The sequence below is a fragment of the Giraffa tippelskirchi genome, chromosome 6 (genome assembly GCF_054371585.1).
Source record: "Giraffa tippelskirchi isolate mGirTip1 chromosome 6, T2T-mGirTip1v1.2.pri, whole genome shotgun sequence".
In the NCBI taxonomy this organism is placed as follows: Eukaryota; Metazoa; Chordata; class Mammalia; order Artiodactyla; family Giraffidae; genus Giraffa; species Giraffa tippelskirchi.
In genome coordinates, this window is record NC_137280.1 from 113411048 (window position 1) to 113435370 (window position 24323).

The 24323-nt window shown below is 56.3% G+C and overlaps 1 protein-coding gene across 3 annotated transcripts in view; it reads left to right on the forward strand.

Annotated features, from left to right (window-relative positions):
* The first annotated feature begins 591 nt into the window (after window positions 1-591).
* Window positions 592-24323, forward strand: part of UNC5A (unc-5 netrin receptor A) — a 65364-nt gene continuing 41632 nt past the window's right edge. Inside the window, exon 1 of one of the 3 annotated variants that reach the window (XM_081501906.1) lies at window positions 592-919. In XM_081501906.1, coding sequence (XP_081358032.1) covers window positions 850-919 — 70 coding nt within the window. In that variant the 5' untranslated portion in view covers window positions 592-849. The remainder of the gene's footprint in view (window positions 920-24323) is intronic. The other 2 variants (XM_081501905.1, XM_081501907.1) reach the window with 2 other exon arrangements.

Below are 24323 nucleotides of genomic sequence, written 5' to 3' on the forward strand. Positions count from 1 at the left end.
CCACCTGGTTCCGTGGCTGGGACTGTGGGCGGCCCCTAGTCTGTCTCACCCGTGTACCTCTGCTCGCGGGCCAGGGCCCTAGAGCTTCCCGCAGTCCCCTTTCCGAGCTGCGGGCTGGGTGGCGTACAGCAACATGCTGACAGCCTCGGAGCGCGGCCGGGAGGTGCGGAGTAGGGTGGGGTGGGGGTAGAGGGCTGTGCGGAACCGCCGCCGGACACCGCTGTCCCTGGCCGCTGTCTGCAGCCTGGCGCGGCGCCGGGATCGCTGCAGCCCTGGGCCCCTCCCGGGCCACCTGTGCGCTGGCTGGCGGGCCCAGGAGAACCCGGATCCGGAGAATCGATCCACTCCGGGTTTCAGACTTTTGGCCGGTCCCTGGAGATCGCGCAGGGAGGTGGGAGGCCTCCCGCCCACCACCCCAGCCCCTCCCTGGGGGAGCCTCGGGCATCGCCGGGAGGGATCCCCAGAGCTGGGGGTGGCCCGTTCTCGCGGCGCGGGGCTGCTGGGCCCCTCCTTCCTTCCCCCGCCCCGCCCTGACACCGCCCAGCCCCGTCGCTCCAGTCCGGGTTTTGCGGCGCCCGCCGGCCCGCTCCCCGGCTGCGGGCTCCGCGCGGCGGCTGGCTCTGTGCGCGGCGCGGCTGGCGCTGCGCTCCGCCCCGGCTGCATTGCTGCGCTCCCGGTGCCCAGGGGAGGCACGCGCCGCGTGCGCCCTGCAGCCGGCCGCCCGGAGGCAGCGCAGTCCGCTGGCATGGGCCCCGGGGGTGCCTGGGGCCGGGGCTCTGGGCTGAGGCGCTGAAAGGCGCCCTCCTGTCGGCGGGGCCCCGCGCCCGGCCCGCCCGCCTGCCCGCGGCCATGGCCGTCCGGTCCGGCCTGTGGCCAGCGCTCCTGGGCATAGTCCTCGCCGCCTGGCTCCGCGGTTCGGGTGAGTCACGCGCGCGCTCTGGGGAGGCTTGCGGGGGACCGTGCGCGCGAATGCTCGCTGCTCTAGGGGTCCCTGACCCGCGCTGCCGGACCGGGTTGGGAGACCCCCGAGGCCAAACTTTGCGAGGCGGGACGCGGGGGGCGCCTCTCGCTGCTGCGCAGCTTCCCCGCGCGCTTCCCCGGAAGCCTGGGTTCTGCCAAGTCCAGGAGCAGCTGTCAGCGCGTGGGGCTGGCGAGTGTAGACGCCCCACGCCTCCAGGCGGGGGAAGTTTGCTGGTTGCCTGGCCTCAGCGCAGGGTTGGGGGTTTAGATCAAAGCCCCGGGGAGTCTGACTTGGCCGGTTAGCAGGTGAGAGGGTTTTGACCACATCCCAAGTACCCAGGAAATTGAGGACGGGGTTTAAGATACCGTTTCCCGGCAGCATCTGCCCCAAACAGCTACTCACAATTCCCAGCTTGGCACCTGGCCGCTGCCCACGTCCGGAACACAGTGTCCTCCTCTGTCCCCGCCACACACACTCGCACACGCGCACACTCAGGCGAGGAGGCGCATACACCAGCCCCCGAGCCCTTGCAGTCCGGCACAGTGGAAGCACCAGGGCCCCGGGCCCCCGCACTGTGGCTCCTGGCCTTCCTGGTGCATAGGGACCAGAGTTGTGTGCGTGGAAGCTCTACCGCTCTCCCCACTCCGTTTCTCTGCACAACCCTTCTCCCTCCCCTCGTGTCCCTTTGGCCACCCTCACCTGCCCCATAACTCAGCCCTCAGCCCACTCCTGGGGGTGGGAGGAGTTCCCCTGCATCCTTTGTCTGCTCTCCCCGAGCTTCCTTCCACCTAGGCTGAGTTGTTGGGGCCTCCTGATGGCTGCCGGTCCCCCTGCACTTAGCAGAGCTGAGCACCTATGTGGACAGGAGGGGGTCATTTGTGTGATCAGGGGGGCACGGAGCTTGCCCTAGCAATTCTTGATTCTTGCAGCCCTGAGACCCTGGGGGCTGCCGCTGAGCCTGGCCAGGCCATTGTTAATCCCAGGGGTGTCAGAAGGGAGCACTGGGGTTCCTGAGATAGGAAGCCAGACTGACTGGAGAGGAATGAGTGAAAGCTCAGAAACCAGCCTGATGGTTGAGGCCGATGTCGTTTCCTTCAAGGGTCTCTGCATAGTGTATCCTGCATCCACTGGCTAGCCGCCCTCCCCACCCTACCCTCCTCAGTCTTCCCTCCCTCACCCCATCCACTCTCTCTCCTTTTCCATCACCCCAGCATCCCCCCACTGTATCCTCACTTTAACAAACCCCTCTGCCCCATGACCTCCCCTCCTCATCTGGGAGGTTGCACTGCCACTGGATATGTGTTCCTGTTGCACACACGTGCATGTTACGAGTGTGTGTGCATCGCTCAGGGGGCACGGGTTGAACCATTGACCGTGGTGAGCTGGGGGGGGGGTGTTCATGCTCCGCGCACAGGGGAGGTGTTGCTAGATACCCGGTAGGGGCCCAGGGCTTGTTTACTGAGATGCATGCGGGAAGGTTGTGTGGTCATATCTGCATGTCGCCCACGTGAGCATGTGTGAGGGCTCTGGGTTGGCATGTGTGCCCTGGCGATGATGGGGGCTGGCGATGTGTGCAGCCCGGGTATGCATGTGGCCGGATGAGCGTGTGTGGCGGCAGGCCGGCTGCACGTGTGTGACAATTGTGAGCAGTGGCACAGGTGAGCATGTGTAGATGAGAGGGTGATGGGTGCTGGTGAGTCCGGGTGCCGCAGCCCCAGGGGGTGCTGCATGGATCCCACAGGAGGACATAGAGTCCAGGAACCGCATCCCAGGGCCGTGGGGCACCTGTTGGGGCCTCATGCAAGGTTGCCCAGGGCGCTGGCAGGTGGGCACCAGTACCGCAGGGCTGCCCTGGAGCAGAGCCTGCCTCCGGCATCAACCCCCAGGCCTGTGTGAGGGGCTGCTGAAGGGCATAGGGTCCTTCTTGTCATCTGGGGCCCCTTTACTGCTGGCCCCCGCAGGTTCCCGGTACATGTGCCCAGCAGGCTGGCCCTGCGCTGACCCTGGCTCCTCCCGCATTGCCCATTCAGCTCCTTGGCAACAGCAGCCAGTGAAAAATGGGTCTGAGGGAGGGACAGCCAGCCAGGCTGCAGGGGGTGCCAGGGGCCAGCAGGACTGGAGCCTCCTGCCCGCCAGGCCAGGTGCCCACCCTCTGTCTAAAGCCTATCCCTTGGCACACTCACCCAGGCAGGCCCTCTCTGTGTCCCCACATGCAGAGACCACCTGTTTCACAGGCTGTTCCCATTTGTACCCGCTCACACAGCTGGCACCTGCCTCCCTGCCCCTGTGGGCTGCACACACCTGCCGTCCTCCTGGTCTCTGATCTCTGCACTCCTGAGGGGAGGGGCCCACGGGGAACTGGACCTCCTGAAAGGGGGGCTGGGGGGCATCCCTGAGCCGTGGTCACTTCCTCAGCCCCTCTCCCACCTATAGGGTTGATTTGGACCCACTTTCCACCCCCCATCAGCTGGGGTCGTTGGTTGCTGGGAGGGGGTCTTCATTCTTCAGGGCTAAGAGATACCCTGCTCTCACTCACTATGCCTTGGGAGGGGAAGTCTACTCTTTGGGGGCCCCCCAGTCACCCACAGGCTGGTCCTCTGGCCCTCATGCTTCTCCTGCCCTGTGCTGGGAGGAACGTCCTTTAGGAGCCTGGGGACTGGCACTGATGCTGGTACCAGACCCCCAACCTAGAGGCACTGACGGACCTGGTTCCTAGAAGCAGCCAACTTTGGCCTCAACCAGGGGCCAGGGAACGTCCCAGGTGGCGCTAGTGGTATAGAACTCACCTGCCAGTGCAGGAGATATAAGAGACACAGGTTTGATTCCTGGGTGGGGAAGATCCCCTGGAGAAGGGCATGGCAACCCACTCCAGTATTCTTGCCTGGAGAATCCCCATGGACAGAGGAGCCTGGTGGGCTACAGTCCATGGGATCACAAAGAGTTGGACATGATTGAAGTGACTTAGCACGCACGCACAGGGGCCAGGACTCCCCTGTCTTACAACCCTTTCTCTTGCCTTGTGCTGCTCTTGGCCCCAGACCTGCAGACTTAAGCCATGAAGTCTCAGAGGAAGAAACAGCCCTGAGCCAGGGATGACAGACTTCTCCAGGCGAGGGCCCTAGGGCTGGGCTTGGCTGCCTCCTGAGAACAAGTGTACATGCACATGCACACACACACACATGCATGCATGCACACACATGCACGCATGCGCGCGCGCACACACACACACACACACACACACACACACATTGTTTCATGCACATGCCCAGACCTGCTCTTTCCAGGCCAGCCCTCTCCTGCAGTCTGTCCTCCCAGGCCCCCTCCTCCTCTCCCCCAGCCTGGGGCGGGAAACCTTCAAGTCTCTCTTGGCTCTAACCTTCTCCTTCACGCTTCATGTCTAATCTGTCACCAGGTCCTCTAGCTCAGCCCTACTTGTGACTTTGCTCATGTCCCTCTCCTCCTTTGTCGCTCCCCACCCCAGCCCTTTCCCCCTCACCTTTCTCACCTGGGCTGGTGCCGTGGCCACCCCCCACTCCTTCCCTCCTCTGCATCCTCCACCTAGACTGATGCCGCCGGTGCCCAGGCTAGAATGCACGAGAACGCCTTCTGTGGCACCCCAGTGGCAGCAGGTAAAGTCTGAACCCCGAGCCCAGGAACCCTTAGGGAAACTCCTGCAGCACACACATCCCTGGGCTGACATGTTGGCAGGTTAGTGTCTTCCCTGACTCTGACCGCTGGCAGGCTGGCCATCCACACTCCCAGACAAGCTCCGGCTTCCACCCACTGTACTTCCCATGCCTTGCAAAACGTGGTGCCCCCTCCCCCAGCCAGCCAGCCATGATCCCCATCCTATACCCCAACATCCTCAAATTCTGGTCAGGGCCAGGCCAAGCCCTCGCTGCTGCTGCCAGTCCCCACTGTGCTGTGCTCATCTCAGCCTCCAGCATCAATCCAGTGCCCTCTAAGAGGCCTCCCTCACTCCCCCGAGACCTGTGAGGGGTCCACGGCCCACTGGTAAGCTCCAAGTGGGCTCCAGGACAGAGGTACTGATTCTTCAGTCCTGGAGTGGCCTGGGGCAGCTGCCAGAGGCATCTGGGATGGGAGGGGGCACCTCCTCACTCATGCCAAGGCTTCCCACAAGTATTGCCGTTATCAATGGTGCCATGACCCTGTTCTCAGCCCCCAACATGCTCCGAGTTACAGCCAGTCAAATGCTTATTTCTCTCTTTATTTCCTCTGCTTGAGTTTGAGTTCTCAAGCTAGACAGGGAGGCGGCGGGGTGGGCGCTGTGGATGGGGAGTGGGGAGAAGTTTTCTCTGTCCCTTTGCAGCTCTCCTCATCCCCCCACCCCCATCCCTGTGCCTAAACACAGACTGCTCTGCTCCAGGGAGCCCGGCCATGGCTCCTGTCCAGGGCCAGGACCAGCTAGCTGATGCCCCCACGCAGATGGCAAACCAGCTCACCAGAGCCTGTGTGTTGTGGGTCCCTCACACAGCTGCACCCATATCTGGGGAGCAGGAACCTTGCTCGCCCCAGCCCTCCCAGTCATAGATGTTCCCAGGTGGGTGTCTTCTCATGCAAATAATGTAATTCTGGGCCCTAGACCTGCAGACTCTAACCCCTGGAAGGTGGGGCTGAGGGGCACCCCCTCTGGTAGTACCCCTCCTGACCCTGACCGTCTGTCTGAGTGGCCTCTTCCTCGGGCCCCACCCCGATGCTCAGGGCTGGTGTTGACACCAAGACTGGAGGCTCTGTGAGCACCAAGCAGGGCTCCCAGTTCCCAGACCCAGCAGAGCCCAGCCCCTGGGCCCCAACGCTCCTCACCACCCAGATGGGCGCCCAGCTTCCTGCAGTCAATTCTGCTGACCTAGCTCTCCATTCCCCTTGTCTGCTCCCATGAGAGTGGCATTGAAGGGTCCTCCTGTGATTCCCTGGTGGCTTAGATGGTAAAGAGTTTGCCTGCAATGTGGGAGACCCGAGTTCCATTCCTGGGTCGGGAAGATCCCCTGGAGAAGGAAATGGCAACCCACTCAGTATTCTTGCCTGGAAAATCCCATGGATGGAGGAGCCTGACATGCTCTAGTCCATAGGTTCGCAAAGAGTCGCACACGGCTGAACGACTTTACTTTTACTTCCTTTCCTGCGTCTGGGGAGCCTGTAAGGTAGAGTGGAAAGGGCAGGGCTTTGGAGCAGACAGGGCAGGCCAGGTTTCAGTCTAAGCCACCTGACCTTGGATGAGAAAATTTTTCTCCCCAGCCTGTTCCCACTTTTGGAGAATGGGGTCACCTCTGTTCCCTGGGGTTAGAGTAACGAGTTGATGGGCAGCACTGAGCACCCAGGTGGACCCCAACATGGAGCAGGTACCTGTGTGCTTCCTTCCTCCATTTTCCCTGGCATTTGAAGGGAAGTGAGTTAGGACAGGGTGGGTGCTTAAGCTGTGTCAGGCCCCAACCTCGTATATAAGAGAGAAGACCATCTCTGTATAAGCTGTTTCACCTCCTGCTGCCCCTGGGAGGTCATTGCTTCTAGTTGGAAGAAGCCTCCTACTCACCCCGCCTCATCTATACTCACACCACCCCTTGCAGGGCACCTGGTTCAGACACTTGATTCAAACACCAGTCCCCCCAGTGTGCGAAGAACTTGGGAGTTCTGTGAAGATAATGATTTGGGCCCAGTTTGTCCTAGAACTGTGGTGACCAGCTCTGACACACAGAACATGGCAGCAAAGCAAGGGTGGGCACCCTAGATGCAGTTCAATTCTGGTTCAGGCTCTGCCATTGGATTGCTGTGTGACCTTGAACAAACCACTTAACCTCTCTGGGCTGTTTTTCCTCTGTATGCTAACGGGCTGGGCTGGATAACTACTGGGAGCTATGCCCAGAGAGGATGCCTTGTGAGCCTGAGATAGACTGTGCACTCAGCAGCAGGTTCCCCCAGGAACTGTTCACACCTGCCCAGCACCCGCCGAAGCCACCAACCACGCTGGCAGCAGCTGCCTGTGCTGCCTTGGAGCCAGCTGGCTGTTGCAGCAGGGCCGAAGGTGACTGTGACACAGAGGTAAGGGCTGGGAGCTCCAGCACCCCGGCAAGGAAGCCAGGTCCTGTTTAGCTGGTTGAACACCCCCCAGTGGCAAAAACAGGCCTTCGCAGGACCCCCAGAAGGTCAGCGTGCCAGTGCCTGAGGCCTACTGACTTCCGTGGGACTGACAGAAGATGCTGCAGATAGCCTTTGGCCCCCTGGGAGCCAGAACCCCAGGCATGTGTAGGAGGTGGTAGAGTGGTTGAGTTGGCAGGCTCTGGGGTCTGGGTTTGGACGAGGGCTCAACGAGGGTGAGGCAAGGAAGGGGCCTAGGGTGCAAGATTTATGTCGTGCAAGTGCAGGGTCAGCCCCTGAGAGCAAAGACTTCCTTACATCTGTGCTCGCGACACCCTCTGCCTCACCCTACTCCTGGCCATGGATGTAGCTCCTCCCTGTACTCCTTCATTTCCTGTCTCTAAAATATGATGTGTGCATGAGTGCTAAGTTGCTTCAGTTGTGTCCAACTCTGTGTGACCTCGAGGACTGTAGCCCACCAGGCTCCTCTGTCCATGAGATTCTCCAGGCTGAGTGGGCTGCCATTTCCTCCTCCAGGGGATCTTCCCGACCCAGGGATCGAACCCACGTCTCTTTTGTCTCCTGCATTGGCAGGCGGGTTCTTCACCACTAGCGCCACCTGGGAATCAGCCAAAATATTATAAAAGGACCTAATTCACAGGGTCCTTGTGTGGATTAGGCAGACTGAAGCATGTCCATCCTGGCATACAGAAGGTGCTCCATAAATGTGAGCAATCCAGGTGACAGATATGGCAAAGGGCACTGTTCCTTCCTCTCCTCTCCTACAGAGAGTGGGGGAATCCTCCCTCTTTGTGGGAGAGGGTGCAGCTAGGGGTCCAGGAAAGAGAGCAGAGGCCTGGGGATGGGGGGCTGGCCTAGTGTCTTTTCTCTGCCCCCTTTGAGGGATGACAGGGGCAGGGCGGTGATCAGAAGTCCCCTGCCCCTCCCTCTCCAGAGGCAGAGTGGTCATTGGCTGGGCCATCCCAGCCCTGTTTGAGATGGAGGAGACAGGGAGATTCATGGCCATCAGGAGAGGCCTAAGTGGCAGTTGCTCCCCAGAGTAGGCCACAAAGGGCATATTTGAGGTCCCACTTAGATGGGGAAGGGGACTCAACTCCCTGCCTGTCCACAGTGAGAGCACCAAGGGCCAATGTCCTGATGGGTGAGTCCCCCAGATTCAGGCCCCTCCCCACACCAGGATGTCAGAGCTGTGTCCCTCTGGAAGGCTCGGGGTCACCTTGAGCTCCAGGCGAATGCGTGGCTGAGGTTTGGGGAGGGGCAGTCAGTCTAGACTGATCCTTGGAGAGGGAGCTCTGGCCCCTGTAAACCCAACCTACCGTAGACCTCCCCAGCCAGGGTGGCAGGTGCGACTCCCCATGTCCCACCCCAGCAGGTCTAGCCCAGAGCCTGCAGGGAGATACACCCCGATTTAGACCCTACCCCCTCCTTACTGGAGCACAGACCAGATGGAGTTGAGAGGCTGTTGGTTTTTCCCATATCCGCATCTTTCCAGCCCTTCTCTCCCCCTCCCCCACCAAAATAAAAAAAGGGGGATGACAGGCACTGGCAGGTAGGAATGATTCCTTATCGTTCCAGCGTGACCGGAGCCTTCCCCTCTTCCCAAACAACCCCCATCTCGTCCGGGATAGCTCGGCGGGCGGGGGTCCGGGGCTAGAGGCAAGCCTCCCGCCGGGCGGGCGAGCTGCGGGGCACGTGAGCGACCTGGGGCGGCAGGTGCCCGAGCCAATGGGAACCCGAGCCCAGGGATTAGCAATTAGCCACGGCGCCCGCCCGCCCGGGCCCTGGGGAGGGGCGCGCCCCGGGGCCATCCTGGGAGAAGGGGCGCCGCGCGTCCAGCTCCACGGCCTGGGCCCCGGCCCCCGCCCCCGCCCGGCGCGGGGTAATGAGTGCGCGGTAAACTCGGCGGCAGCGCGGGGAAGGGGCGGGATCCCTCCGCCCGCCAGCCCGCCCGCGGCCGCCCGCCGGATTAGCGGCTCTTTGTTCGGGGCCTGTTAACAAGTTCCTGGCTGAGCGCTCGGCTGCCGCCCGGGGAGCAGGCGTCCAGCCTCCGGGCACGGCGGCAAGGCGGCCTCTGCGGCTCCTCGGTTCCCGCGCTCGCCCGGCTGTAGCTCTCACCCCCGCCGCCTGCCCCCGGGTCCCCGGAGACGTGGCTGGGCAGTGGGCCCCTCTGGCGGTCTGGTGGGGGTAGCGCTTCCAGAGCCCCCAGGCTGACCTCGCGGCGGAGAGGAGGAGATTGGCGGAGAGGAGGAGATTGGCGGAGCACCTCCCCTAGGCGTGCGCCGCTGGGGTCCGTCTCATTTTTCCAGATGAGGGAGGGCACGGCTTCCCGAGGTCCCGCGTTGCCAACTAGGCGGGCCTGGGCTTTCAGGATGGGGTTTGGATGTCTACTCCTTCTGCTAAGAGGATTTGAAGCCTGGGCGGGAATAGGAGGAGCCTTCGGTGTCTGAAACTGTCACATCTATGGTCATAATTACCTTGGTGATGGTAGGAACCGTGTCCAGTGCTGGACTCTACCGGCTTCATGTGATCAGAACCGCAGGACAACCCAGGAGGTAGGTTGGATCCCATTTGTTGGATGAGAACATTGAGCCTTAGAGAAATGGCAGAGCTGGGACTTTGTTACTGCTTGGCCTCACCTCCCCCACCCACACCAGCAGGGAACAGAACAGAGTCCCATATGTCCATTTACTGTCAGGGCCTTGTCTGTTGTCCCATGGACTTAAAAGTCCACTGGAGAGTCATGGGACGTTGCTTCTCTCCATGATCTTAGGCTAATCCCCAATCCTCCTGTGTGCTAAGTCGCTTTAGTCGTGTCTGACTTTTGTGATCCTATAGACTGTAGCCAGCCAGGCTCCTCTGCCCATGGTATCCAGGCCAAGAATACTGAAATGGGTAGCCGTGCCCTCCTCCAGGGGATCTTCGCAACCCAGGGATCCAACCTGCCTCTCTTAGGTCTCCTGCATTGGCAGGCAGGTTCTTTACCACTTGCTCCACCTGGGAAGCCCTAATCCCCTGTCTCCCAGAGCTCATTTCCCCCCTATATCCTGCCTCTTCATACCACCCTGCCACCAGGGTACAGGCTCTTTCTAAACCTGGGCTGAGATGTCCAGGCCACAGGATTTTAATTATAAAAATCCCTGGGGGTCAGCTTTCCAACTTACCCAGGGCCACACACACAGGGTGGCTGGGACTGTTCAAAACAACTTTCTTACATGAGATGGAATATTTTGTGGGAAGCTCTCCCAGATAGTTCTTGACTTTTCCTTCTGGGGCCACAGTGGGTGGATTCTCCCTTTTCAGTTACTTAATACAAGGCCCCATCTGCCCTTTCCCAGGTCAGGCACCTCCTGTCCACTCAGCTGTTCCTCACGTAGCAGGTTCCATGTCCCCATCTCTATCCCCAATGTCTTTGTTAGCTTCTCTGGAGATCAGTCCCAGGAGGGCATCCCCCTGTGACACAATGCCCTGGCACGGACTATCATAGGATACTAAGTGTGTCTGTTGCAAATATTGGAAAACCCAACCCAAATGGCTTAAGCAATAAAAGGGAGCGGGGAAGGATTTTTTGCCACGTGTAACTGAAAGGCCAGGGGTAGTCTGGCTTCAGGCATGGTTGGATCCAGGGAAAACGTGTGACCAGGATTCACCCCTCATCTCTGCTCTGGCAGGGGAGGGAAGTATTGCTGCCTCTCTCCAAAAACCTTTCCTCTCACAGTCCCAAGGTAGCTGCCAGGAATTACCGTAGATACATCCTTGCAGGCCCAATCCAGGAAAAAATAGAGAATCTCTCTTCCCTTAGCCATCCAACAAATGTCCTGGTCTCTCCTCATTGTTCCAACTCAAGTGCTGTCAGAATGAGCCAGTCCCTACAGCCAGTGGTTATGGTCATGTAGGTTAGCTTGGGCCCAAGCCACCTATGTCACTGTCCTCTTACCAAGGCTGTTTGCCACCACTCACAGCTTCTTGTCCAGGGAGAAGGGACGGGCACACGATCCTCAGATTTAACCAGTATGCTATCAGTGCATTTTATCTAAGTATTTAATAAAAATCCTGACCAGCTCAAAGGGCACAGCCTGAGGCTCAAACGTAAAGACCCAACTGTGGACCAACATTAGTCGTTTAATCGGCTGTGTTAGAAAATAGTGCTGGCCATTCCAAAGATTTTGCGTTCCCTTTAATGTGTTATCACCTGGTTTGTGCATCTACATTTGCTGATCTTGAGATATTTTATCAGGTACCTGGCTGAAGTCCAGGCACACTGTCTCCAGTCCAGGCCTAACCTATCAGAGCAATAACTCTATGATAAGGGAAGCTGGCCTGGTGTGACAGGTCTTTGGGGGTCCCAGCTTGTCTCCCGGTGTCCCTGCTTCCTTGGTCATCTGAAGCTGGCTCAGATGCACTACCAGAATCATGCCTGGGGTCTGCATCGGGTTCACCAGGATGTGGCTGTTGCAGTGGACAATTGTTGTTGGGTTTGTATCTGTCCAGCTTCCATTCCTAGCCACACCGGAACCCCCTGACCTCTCCCCTGGTACAGGCATGGGCAGTGTTCAGCAGGCCCCTTCATCTTGAAAGCAGGGCCCAAGTAAGGCAAGTTGGTAGTTTCCCTATCCTGGTTCCTATCCTGCTTCAGAGCCTGCTTTTGAAGCCTCTTTCCCCTTCTCTCAGCAACCTAGTTTCTCACTAGAACCTCCCCCCTTTTGCTTAAATTTGTGAGAATCGATTTCTGTTGCTTGCACTCAAAGAACATAACTGACGCATCCACCGAATACAACTTTCTTGTTTCTTCGGCCACAGTCGACTCATCTCCTGCCCCATGACTGCTCCAGGCCTGTGCCTGGACCTGGGGTGTGGTTTATTAGGACCTAGAGACCTGAGCTCATTCACAGCAACCACTCAGCCTGTCCTGATCTCGCCTCTTGCCTACAGTGCTTTCTTACTAGTGTTTATCCTGCCTCTCCACTTCAGTGTCCTCAGGTGTAAAATGGTGGGGTGGAGAGGCGGGCCTTCCAGCACCTCCCAACCAGTCAGAAGGTCCACCCTTTCTTGGGCCTCCTCCTCCAAGCCCCTCCTGCCCCAAGTTGTTTTGGAATTTCCCACAAACCTCTGCTGGACCTGAGCTTAGGCTTCCCAACTTGGTTCTCCATTCCATACCTCTCATCAGTGGCACTGTCCTTGGTTGGTGGCCAGCTTTCCATGTTGGGCATGTTTGGTTAGAATATACTGCCCTGACCCTTTCTGAGAGTGCTTTCCTTCAGATCTTTTGGGATCACACAGCCAGAGGCCCATCTTTGAGACCCACCCAGTCCTCTCAAGACCCCTTGCTTTTAAGACTCCTGACTCCACTGAAGGGGCTTGTCTTTGGCGTGAGTTGCCTGAAGCCTGGCACCCATAGGCTAGGATGCCCTTCGGAGGGTGGTCAGCCTCCCCTCCCCAGCAGTGATCTGCTGGTGAATGTTTAACAGTTGGCTCTCTGGGAGAGTGCGGGACAGAGCTGCCAATTTCTATGGTGTAAATACTCCCACGATGGCCTATTTCAAGCTACCAATGTGATGTTGACCAGCTTGCAAAATTCCAGAAATTTTAACAACAGGCTCTCCTAAGCCAGGATGAGCTGGCTTCAGCACACTGCTTTCCCCCGGTCACCCCAGCCCTCTGAAGAAGTGGTCACAAAAAGAGAATGACAATGGTTCCTTAGCCCTCTCCCTGCTGGATCCATTGACCTCCCCAGCTCTTCAGTGGACTGTGGGATTGGTGTCAGGCACTAGACGGTTAAGAGTCAGGGCTCTGAAACAGAATCCTAAACTGGGTGACCTTAGATAGGTGATTTCAGCTCTTTGTGCCTCGATTTTCTCATCTAGAAAATCTGGATAATGAAAGGTTTCTGCTTCGTAAGGTTGTGAGGATTAAATGAGTTATTCTGTTTGGAACACTTAGCCCAATGCCAGACCCAGGCTGAATGCTTTATAAATGGGAGCTGCTGCGGATGCTGTGTGGACAGTGACGGGGATACTCACTCTTGGCCTCCTTCTGTGACACCCCCTTAAGTGGTGGGGGGAGCAGGTTCTTGGTTGACAACAGTGGCAGGGAGCATCAGGGCAGGACCCTGCAGATCTAGAATCCTGGGAAGGTGCTCATTCAGTAGTGATGGGCATTCATGAGGGGGCCTGAGAAGGAAGGTTGATATAGTGAGAGATGTCTCATCCAGAGGACTTGACTAGGTATGACTCCTGAACAGCCTGGAAGCCAGGGTGGTTTCCCAGGACATGCAGAGCAGAGAGGTGGTGGGGGCCACAGCAACATTCAAGAGCCCAGACAGGCCAGGTAAGGACAACCCATCTGCTGACCTGCAGACTAGATTGTGGCTTTAGGGCTGGCCCTGGCCACACCACTTCCTCTGTTCCCAACTGTGGATGTCCCAAGGCCAGAGGAAAAGAGGGACTCTGCTTGAGACCTTAGCGTGTGGTAGCGCTGGCCAGACAGAGAAGGGAGGGGAAAGAGCACACAGGCATTCCCTGGTGACAGCGTGTGTACAGGGGAGCCAGGAGGCGCAGCCTGGCTGAAGCAGACGGTGCCTGTGGGGGACCAGTGAGCGACAGGGCTGGCTACATCGTTGAGCTGGGAAGTGACAGGCAGTGAGCAGTGTTTAAGGAAGATTAATCTGGCAGCACATGGAGGATGGATGAGAGCAGAGAGAGGCTGGAGGCAAGGAGACCAGCCAGGAGGCTGCGGTGGTCATCCAGGCAAGAAATGACGAGGCCTCCCTTCTCAGGGATCAGGCAGTGGGGATGGAGTCAGAGAGATGGATGTGGGAGACATTTGAAGGGAGGAGCCTCTGTATGTTGCATGTAGGGGGTGAGGGATGGGAATGAGGGAAACATGATTCAGAGCTTTCAAGCCTGGGAAAGTGATGTCAGAAGCAGAACAGGGATGGGGAGCCTCAGCAGGGGAGAAGCTGCAAGAGGGCTTTAGAGAGCTGTGAGCTTCACCCTGCCAGGCCGTGCCTAGAGCATGGACATCAGTCAGGGACTTTGGCCACAAGTAACAGAAACTGGTTCTAGTCAGGTGAAGCAAAGAAAGTGTAACCGGGCTAGCAAATCCAATGGGTAACTGAGGAAGAGACAAAATCATGCCCTGGGAGAGAAGTCTTCAACAGGTTAGGGCGATGATGGTGCTGCTGCTGCTAAGTCGCTTCAGTCGTGGCCGACTCTGTGTGACCCCACAGATGGCAGCCCACCAGGCTCCTCCATCCCTGGGATTCTCCAGGCAAGAACACTGGAGTGGGTTGCCATTTCCTTCTCCAATGCGTGAAAGTGAAGTCGCTCAGTCATGTCCGACTCTCAGCGACCCCATGGACTGCAGCCCACCAGGCTCCTCCGTCCATGGGATTTTCCAGGCAAGAGTACTGGAGTGGGTTGCCATTGCCTTCTCTCTGTGTAATTCAAGGCACTGAAGGCAGGGGGGAGAAGTGGATTTGCTTTGTTCCATTTAGCCTTAGAGGGCAGGGTCAAGACCAGCAGGTCAGACATGAGAGACTGAGAAAGACCTTCCTAACAAGCAGTGACACCTGTGGCCTTGGCAGGCGGGGAGCTCCCCTTTGGTGGGGCTATTGAAACAGACTCTGTTGGGACCTGTCAGGGAGACTGTGGAGTGGTAGCAGGTGCCCTTGGTGAGGTTCCATAGTAAAGGGGAAAGGGTGGACTTTGGAACTGACTTGGCCTCCACCCTTAGCCCCACTCTTACTGGTTGGCCTTGAGAAGCACCTTACCTTTGGGAACTGGGCTCTCTGGAGGGATGACCTCACCTCGTGGAATTTCTTTGGTGCTCGTTGTTTTGACTACTCAACACACGTCTCGTCTTCTCTAGGTGACCTCCTCTCCAACACCTTGGCAAGGTCCTGGTGGGACTGTCAATCAGGGGGCCCCACCCTCCTCCTAGAAAGCACCTGACCAGGCTGGCAAATCCTAGTGGAGATCTTAGGCACGGTGATAGGTCCATAGTGGCCCTGGGACCTGGGCTAAGCCAATCAGGATCCTTCCCATGGTTTTTCCTGCCTGGCAGTGGAGGAGCCCTCCTTTCTGCCTCTGGGATTGGCAGGCAGAGATGTTGGGCCAGTGGCAGCCATTTCCCCCTTGTATGGAGAGAGCCTGGCTGCAGAGGGGAGTAAGGCCAACACACAGAGACAAGTGGGAGAGGGAGCTGTCTGGTGGCCCCAGAGACTCAGGAGCCCGCAGCTTTTCCCTCAGTCCTGTGAGCTGCCCCCCAGTCTTCCCAGCACTTGAGCCAAAAGCTTCCTGCTTTTAGGCTTATGCCAGCTTGGTTGGCTTTCAATGCCCTGTACCTGAAGGGACCCTAGCACCAGGTCTCGGGAGGAAGATATGACAATGGGGACAAAGTACCCACCCAGAGGTAGCTGGGTGGCAGTGTGCAGGGCATGGCAACCTCACATGGCAGACAGAACAATCTAGACAATAGTAAGTTTATATACAAGTCCAGATTTGGGGATTCCCTTGAAAAGTTGGATCTGGCCACTGAGAGCCCATTTTCCTGGGCGGACGGGGCTGGGACCTGGCTACCTCCTTGACCGGTGTACACCCCTGTCTTATGCACCTCTGCCCTCAGGCACCCTAAGGCTGCATTCTTACCCCAGCACAACACCAAGAAGTTGTGCAGAAGCCTTCCTCCCCTCCCTTCCGGCTCTAGAGCCTGCGTTTGGGGCCTTAGATTTCACCTGTTCAGTAGAGGTGGCAGCAGCTAGTCAGGTGGAAGAGTCTAAAAGCTTATGGGAAACCTGAGACTGGCGCTTTGAGGGGCATGGAGGGCAAGAAGTGGAGATGCAAGGCCCATTCAGAAGGAGCTGGTCACTGTGAGCTCGAGTCCTGTTGTAAGGGGTGACTGGGGAATGGCTGCGGCTGAGATGGAAATGGAGGATTAGGAGAGTGATTCTGAGGAAGCCAGAAGGAGGCCAAAGAGAGAGCCCAGGAGTCCAGAGAAGAGTTTTAAAGTTTTGAGGACAGGGTGGCAGCTGCGAGGAGGGCTGCAGGGAAAGCCCCTGCAGACGAGGCCTGGAAGACGGGCGTGTGCATGCTTGTGAGCGAGTGGCACCAGAAATTGGTGCCTGAGTTCCTGTGCCCAGAAGCATGAACCAGTCTTAGAGAAAGGAACGAATCCAGTGGGTAGGGAGTAACAGCCACTTGGAATCTGAAGAGCTTCAAGAGAAGGACATTAGAAGCCAGAAATGGATCCTTGACGGCTTCAGAGAAGGAGCCTGGGCACAGGGAGCAGGGGCTGTATGGTTGAGATTGCTCAACGCTTGCAAAGTTCTTGCACACAGCTTTCTGCAGGCAGCCCCAGAGGGGAAATGACTGCCTGAGTCACAAGCGGCCACAGCAAGCCAGGTCCCAGCCCCAACCCCTCTGAACGCAGCTCTGTGCCAGGGGGTTGGGGAGAAGGCCCAGGGCCCCAGAGAGCTTTTGAGGGAAGCCAAGAGGATGGACTGGGGGACAGGGCTGAGTGAAGATGCGAACACATCAGTCATTAAGTAAGCATTGACGAGGACCTACTGTGGACCTAAGGATACCTGCTGAACAAGGTGAACACCATCACCACTCTCATAAAAAGTAGACAGACTATGGTATAGAAGCATGTAAATTATCATATGTGAAACGAATCGCCAGTCCAGGTTCAATGCATGATACAGGGTGCTCGGGGCTGGTGCACCAGGATGACCCAGAGGAATGGGATGGGGAGGGAGGGGAAGGGGGGTTCTGGAAGGGGAAAACATGTACACCCATGGTGGATTCATGTCAATGTATGGCAAAACAAATACAATATTGTAAAGTTAAAAAATAGAAAATAAACTAATTAAAAAAAAAAAGTAGACAGACTCAGATAATGAGGAATGCTTTCCAGGACTTGGAAGGTAGACAGAGAGGGCCATGTGACCCGTGACCCTGGGTGAGCTAGATGCAGGCGTGTTGGCTGGCATATTAGCCTGGATGGTCAGGCCTCTCCAAGGAGGTGATCTCTGAGCTGAGACCCTAATGACAAGAAAGAGCCAGCCATGTGGGCAGCGGCCCAAAGCTGGGAAGAGCATGATTTGTGGAGGTGCATTGTGATCCAGGCACAGCGAAGTGTGGAGCTGGGTGGAGAGGAAGTGTGACTTGTCTCTGTGCTCATTTATACCATGTGCCCCCTCAGCTTCCCAAAAGGTGCAGTCAGGGGAGCTGAGTGATTAAAGTCCCTCTGAAGGCAGATCAAGAGAGCCTAGTCCTGGGCTGGTTGCACATCATCCTGGACTGGGAGTCAGGAGACCTGAGTCCCAGGCTGCTCTTAGTTCAGAGGGGCCCACCCTCTGCCTCATTTGAGAAATAGGGAGGATGACCTGGGCCTGGGCTGCACTGGTGCTGGACCCAAGGCCTTAGAATAGAGAGCAGGAGCCAGGTGAGGGTGGGGAGGAGGGAGGATGTGGGGAGAAAGTAGGACAGGCCCCTTCAGCACCGCCTTGCTGTCTCAAGGCCTGCAGTCCCCACTGCCTCCCAGTATCAGATATGACTCTCTAAAATGAGCTAGGGAAGTCCAATGCAGTCGAGAATCACGCCCTTCTTGAGTACTTTATTATATAGAGAATCGAGGTAAAATTCATATAACATAAAATTAGCCATTTTAAAGTGCACAATTTAGTACGTTCACAATGTTGTGCAACCGTCACTTCTATCTCATTCCAAAACATTTTTATCAGCCCCAGGGGAGACCCCATTAGCTGTCACTCCCCATTCCCTCCTCTCCCCAGCCCCTAGCAAACCCCAGCTTGCTTTCTGTCACTACAGATTTGTCTATTCTGGGTATTTCATGAGAATGGAATCATACGATGTGTGTCCTTTACTATCTGGCTTCTCTGACTTAGCATGATTTTGAGGTTCGTGCAGGTTGTAGCATGTATCAGTGCTTCATTTCTTTTTATGACTAATTAATGTTCCATTGTATGGATAGATGGCATTTCGTTTATCCATTATAATTGGCTGATGGACATTTGGGTTTTTTCCAGTGTTGGGGCTATTGTGAATAATGCTGCTCTGAACATTTGTGTGCGAGTATTTGTTTAAACACCCATTTTTAGTTCTCTTGAGTATATACCCAGGAGTGGAATTTGCCGGGTCATATGGTAATTCTAGGTCTAATTTCTTGAGGAATCACCAGACTGTTTTCCTCAGCAACTGCACCATTTCGAGTTTCTACCAGCCATGCATGAGGGTTCCAGTTTTCCACATACTTATGCTTATTTTTGAAATCATTAAATTCTTGCAAAAATTGTTTTTCTCCTCTCCTGGTGCCCAGCTTTGCCCGTAGCCTGAATTTATGTTCATGTTCATGAGGCTGCCGCCAGGCCAGCCAGCCCTGCCTGGTGTGGCTTACATGGCCCAGGACTGGCATCAAAGAGCAAGTCGGGGGAATGGGGACAGCTGGGGGGCTCTCGGCCCCGCAGTGGGTCAGGCAGGCTGTCAGGGAAGGGCCAGGCCTCTCCCTGGCCTCCCGCGCTCGGTTTCCCCCCACCCCTCCCTTCCTCCTCCGCACACGCCCCCGGTGGGGAGCTGCCCTTGCCGCCCCTGTGCTCCGTTTTGTGTGTGTGTCTCGTCACGGGGATAAATGTAGCTACAAACAATGCGGCGGGCTGGGTGCTAATTTGTCAGACGCAGTGCGTGGCTGTGATTCCGAATACATTAACATTTTCACATGAAATCATTTCAATTTTTAGTGATTAAGAAGTATTTGTTTTAAAGCATTAGGGTGTTGACTGCAGGCCTAGGGAGCAGTTGGAGGGGAGGAGGGGCGAGCCCCCAGGTGTGACGTCATTCATAGATACAAGCAGAGATCACACCAGTCACTGTCCCACACCCACCCATACCCACCTTGGGTTTCCTGGGTGTGAGGCCGGAGGTGGCAAGGAGGGGGCAAGTCTCAGGACCAGGAGGTGGAAACCAGGCCCCTAACCTCAAGTAGCAACCTGTCACCGACTTAGCTTTTTGCCGCACTTACCCGCATCGGAGGACCCTCTTCATTGACTTGCGCACTTCTTTTCTACTTCCACCCTTATGTTAGGACATAAGATTCTCCAGGGTCTGTGGCCCACCTCCTGCTCACTGTGTCTCGGGAGCCTGGAGTAATGCTGGCACTAAGTAGAAGCTCAGTATGTGTCAGATGGATAGACAGACAGGCAGGAGAGAGGACAGATGGGTGGATGAATGAAGGGGTGGGTAAATGGGTGGATGGAAGGATGGAGGGATGGGAAAGGGGAGGATAATAGTTCAGGGGGCACAGAAGACCATTCACTGTACTGTGCATCTTGTTGTCCTTGAGTCAAGCTCTCTATGGGACTTGAAGGACACCAGCCCTCTCAGGCAAGTCACCTCTGCTGTGCCAGGCTTCCAGGTACCTGGGAGGTACAAGTTCATCAGCACTAGGGCTGGTACCCACAAGCCTCTGACCCCCGGCTTCCTCATCATGCCCACTCCTGAGAGCCTGTCTGTGCCTCCCTCTGTGAGTGAATGGGAGCCACTGAGGGTTCCCTAGGGCTGTGGACAGACCAGCTCCTCAAGGGACCCAGCTTCTGCCCGTCTTCTTGACCAGGGACGCTCTCCTTCCCTCCCAGGGGCTTCCAAGCAGGGTGGCCCTCTCCAGAGCAGCTTCCGGGTCAGCTGAGGTCTGGGCATGAACAGGAGACATGTGCACTGGCATGTGTGTGTGACAGGACATGCTCAGAGCCTGGCCAAGTGGAAATAAGGCTCCTGCAGGCTTCACTCCAGGGGAGATCACACAGGGGACCCTTCGTTCCCCTTGTGCACCTCCAAAACTTCTGTGGCCCTGCACCCCACACCCATACCCTCAGATCATCATATCCCTCCCCCACCCACCCCAGTGAAAGGAAAATAACTGGAAGCTTTTATCGTTCAGCAGAAGCAACATCAGAAAACAATTATTGTTTTAATTACCTGCTGTCGCCGTACAAGACAGGGAGGTTGTAAAATGCGATAAAATCTTTCATGTTAATGGACTGCCAGCCTGGGCCAGGGTGCGATTTATGGGACTGCAGCTGGCAACTTCAGTCAGCTGGTATGGAGTCCCCCACCGGTCCCCTTCTCCCCATCCCTGGGGCCTGGTCTCCAATGCCTCGGTGTTGTCCATCACCTTCTACTGAGATACAGCAGGGGTCCTTGCATCAAAGCCCAGGAGTGCTTGAGAGTGTCCTGGGCTGCGTCCCCTGGAGGGCAAACCTGGAGTTGGCCCCTCTTTCCACTTCCTGGAAGCCATGCCAGTGATGGGCCAGGGCTGGCACATGGGCCTGTCTCCCTAAAATACCCTCCAGCCACATGAGATCAGTGCCCTGGGTACCATCTTGGACTCCTGTGCTGCCCAGAGCCACCCCTCCCCACAACCCTGCAACCTTGCACCTTCTCCTCCTCCTCTGCCCCCCAAGACCTCCCAGAGCCTGACTGCCACCTCCTGGCAGAGGTCTTCCCCCATCCTGCCCTCACCCAGCCCAGCCCCACTGCTGTGCCTGCATCTTCCCAAAGCGCACTGTGGCACAGCACTGCTCAGAAACCAGCCTGTTTTGTGCTAAACGCCTTCACACATTGTCTCATCGAAGCTTCACAACAGACCTCTGAGGAGGTGCTGTCATGATGCTCCCCATTTTACGGCCATGGAAACCGAGGCCCAGACAAGTCAAGTGTTTGGCTGGCAGTCTGATTTCAGAGGGCTGGTCTGAAAACTATGTGGAGTAGCAGTTGTGGAATGCTTGGAACAGTGCCAGGAATAGAGTTCAGGCTCCAAACATTTTAGCTCTAATAATAATTCTTGTTGTAACATTGCCGTTCAACCTGGAGCAAGTCACTTGGCTGCTTCCGTTACACCTCACTTTCCTGTCTGTACAATGGGGACAGCAATCGCCTATCCTATTTGATGCTATTGTGAGAGGGTGAAATAAGCCACGCGTGCGGCTCAGGGCAGAGTGCGTGATGAGAGCTTGGACCTGTTAGCTGCTGTCCTTGCTGTTGCCATGGTGATAGTGGCAGAAGTTGAGGCTGTAAAGAGGAGTTGAGTCCACATTATGCAAGGCCCTCCATGCGGCACTGAGGAGTCTCCTCCAGCTGTCCCAGCGATAGTGGAGAAGCTGCTGGAGACTTTAAATCCAGGAAACCATGTGATCAGGCTTTAGAAGGATCATGGTGGCCCGGTGGCAGATCAGTGGGTGAGGGAGCAAAGCCCAGTACCAAGATGGTCCAGATGAGGGCTGACGAGCCCTGCACCCCAGACTTGGCAGAGAGTTCCAGCCATGATGAAGGTGGACAGGCAGGGCTTATTACTGCCTGGACAGAGGAGGGGTGAGAGGAGCATCAAGGGTCTGCACAGGGCTGGCCTCTGTGAAGACTCATGCTTCTTTAGATCTTCTCTTCTCTGCCTGGTGCCAAGGATGGGATGGCACAAGTGGTGACCACTCCCGCCTGGAGGACACGGTAGTTGGTTAAGGCCCAGGGAGCAGCAGGAACAGCTGAGTGGGAAGGAGCCCAACTTGAGAGAGGTTTCAGGTCATTCCCACGGACTTGAGTGGGGCTTACTCTGGGCAGCCTCAGGGGCCTGACTTCGTCTCCAGATAGGTTCGGGTGCAGGCTGCGTGCAAATCTGCCCTGGGTGGATTTGCTCATTGATTTGTTCACTCACCCACTCATTTGTTCATTTCTCAACTCATGTCTTCAACGAATGATTGTTGAGCATCACCTCCACTGGGGGGCGGGGGCGGGTCTGATCCAGACTCTGGGGATGCTGGGAAGTAGCGTGGAGCCGTACCCACGGCCTCCCAGAACTGATGTTCTGGTGGAGGAGATGGGCCACGAGCCAGTGAACAAATGAAGAAATGAAATAATTGCACGTTATTGGGAGTGCGGAGGAGAACAAAGAAGGAGCTGAGATAATGGGTCCCTCCACCTCCTCCCTCCTTCTCTCAGGCCCTGTCCTGACTGCCTATGAGAAGTGACCCACAGCTCCCCAGCCCTGCCGAGATGCATGGCTGGCATTAGCAGCCCGTCCTGCCCAATATGTCTCCCTGTCTTCCCTGGATTACTTCCCCCATTTTGGCCATCTCTTCAGAACTGTAATATATTCCCCAGAGCCCATGAGGGGCCATTCATTTAAAGATCTTTCTATGAAGCCTTCTCCTCAGAGGACCCTGAGGGGAAGAAAAATGCCAGGAGAGGACGGAAAAGAGAGCAAGAGGGATCTGACTTCAGAACTCCCAAGCAGCCGCACAGAGGCAGACAGGAGCAGGGCTCTGCCCGCTTAGAGACATATCTATCCTGGCATGTGAGTGCCTCCCGCCCTCTTGGCCTCTGCCTATAGCCCTGCAGGAGTCTGAGCTCTCCCACCCTCCCCTCCGCAGGAGAAGCTGTCCCCAGGTGCTGGGAGATGGTTCCCTAATTACAGTTCAATTTGCCTATGTCCCTCCCAGTTCTCTGAGGAGCCACATGGGCGCTATGAGGGCCTCAGTGGGGACCGCCTCGGTGTGCTCTGTTCCTGTAGTGGGGCCAGAGTGGCTGGCAGGCTGGGCCCACCCTGTGACAGGTGACAGTTCCAAGACATGCAGTGTGAGAAGTCGGTGGAGGTGCTCTGGGCCCTGGTTGTGCTCACATGACTCTCTGGGCTGGAAATTATCACCCATTGGGGATTTCAGGTGGCATCCACTTCTCATGAAAACATTGAGTAGTTCCAAGTCCCTGCCTGGTACTGTGGGCCACCCTTGCCCTCTGCAGGCACTGTGACCAGGGGGAGAGGTGACCTCAGGGTGGCTTGGTTGGAGTGCTAGATGTTCTTGTGCCTCATGTGAGCCTGGGAATGGTGCCTGTGGCCAGGGTTGGTTTGCACACCTGGACATCAGGATTGATGTGACTGAACAAGTGTGTGCCCATGGGTGAAGGTGCCTTCATGCATGCTTGGAAAGCAGGGAGGCCTGCTCCACAAAGACAATTCAGGGGCTGCCTGCTCGTCTCAGTGTGAACAGCGGCTGCCTGCCTGGTCCACTGCATGCTCAGTGTATGAGACTCACAAGACTGCTCCCAGGTGGAGGCAGCTGGGCACCCTGCCCGTGGCTGAGAGAGGTCTTCATCCAGGATTCTCTAAGCACCCAGGTCCAAATTTCAGGAAATTCCCTGATCCCCTCCCAACATTTCCAGATGCTCCAGGGCCTCTGATCCATTTCTCTTATGTGCTGGCATTTCCCTGCCTGGCTCCATCCCCTTCCCTCCTGTCAAACATATGAAATCACTGGGTTTCTCAAAGAGCAGCGCCAAGTTCCTCTTCAATGTGCAGGTGTGCGAGTGAGTGTGGAGGGAAGTATGTGGGGGCAGGGTAGATACTCCTGAGCCTGAGCCTGGGTGTAGAGGCACCAGCATCAGTATAAATAGGTGCCGTGATAAACGGGCTGTGTGTGTTCTCCAGTTGCATGCATCCTAAGTGTTCTGGAGTGTGAGTTCCACATATAAGTGTGTCTAAAAACCGGATTCATCTGGAATTTGAAGCAACTGTTTTATCGTTGATAAAAAGCTGACAAAGAAGGGAAACAAAAGGTCTGAATGAAAAAACAGTCTTCTGGATAGAAAAGTGTAGTGTGCACTCGGCCAAGAATTGGAGCTAATCTTTTTTTTTTTAACATTTAAATAAAAGATCTGGAAGAGAGTATATACAGTGAAATCACCAAGTTTGCAGCTAAATCTAAACTCTCCTGGGTAGAAGTAAAATGCCAGGCTGATGAGGGATAAGCTTTAGGAAACTCTTATCTTGACAGGCAACAGGCTGGGCAGAGAATGGCCAGCAAGTTTCTGTTTGGGGGAAATGATGTGGATGGTGTCTAGTGGAGGGTATTTGAAGCTTCTTTCCTAAAGAGGGGCCCAGAAGGGCAATAGAAGCCTGGATATGGTTGGGAAGGGAATTTGAAGTGAGCCAAAAATATTCTCTACTCCCAACACATGAGTGAGGTATATATGCATCCAGCACTCTGTGTGCTTGTGGTCCTGTCTCCTTAGGGGAGCACCAGCCCAAGACTGAGGGGACCCTTGGTTTTATTACAGACTCACATAGTCTGGGAAATTTATATCCCTTCCTTGACCCTCAGTTTGTACATCTGTGAAACACAGGTAATGATCCCTGGGGGCCTCCTTCACAGAGTGGGAGAGACTGAGATCTTACTCAGTTGATGATG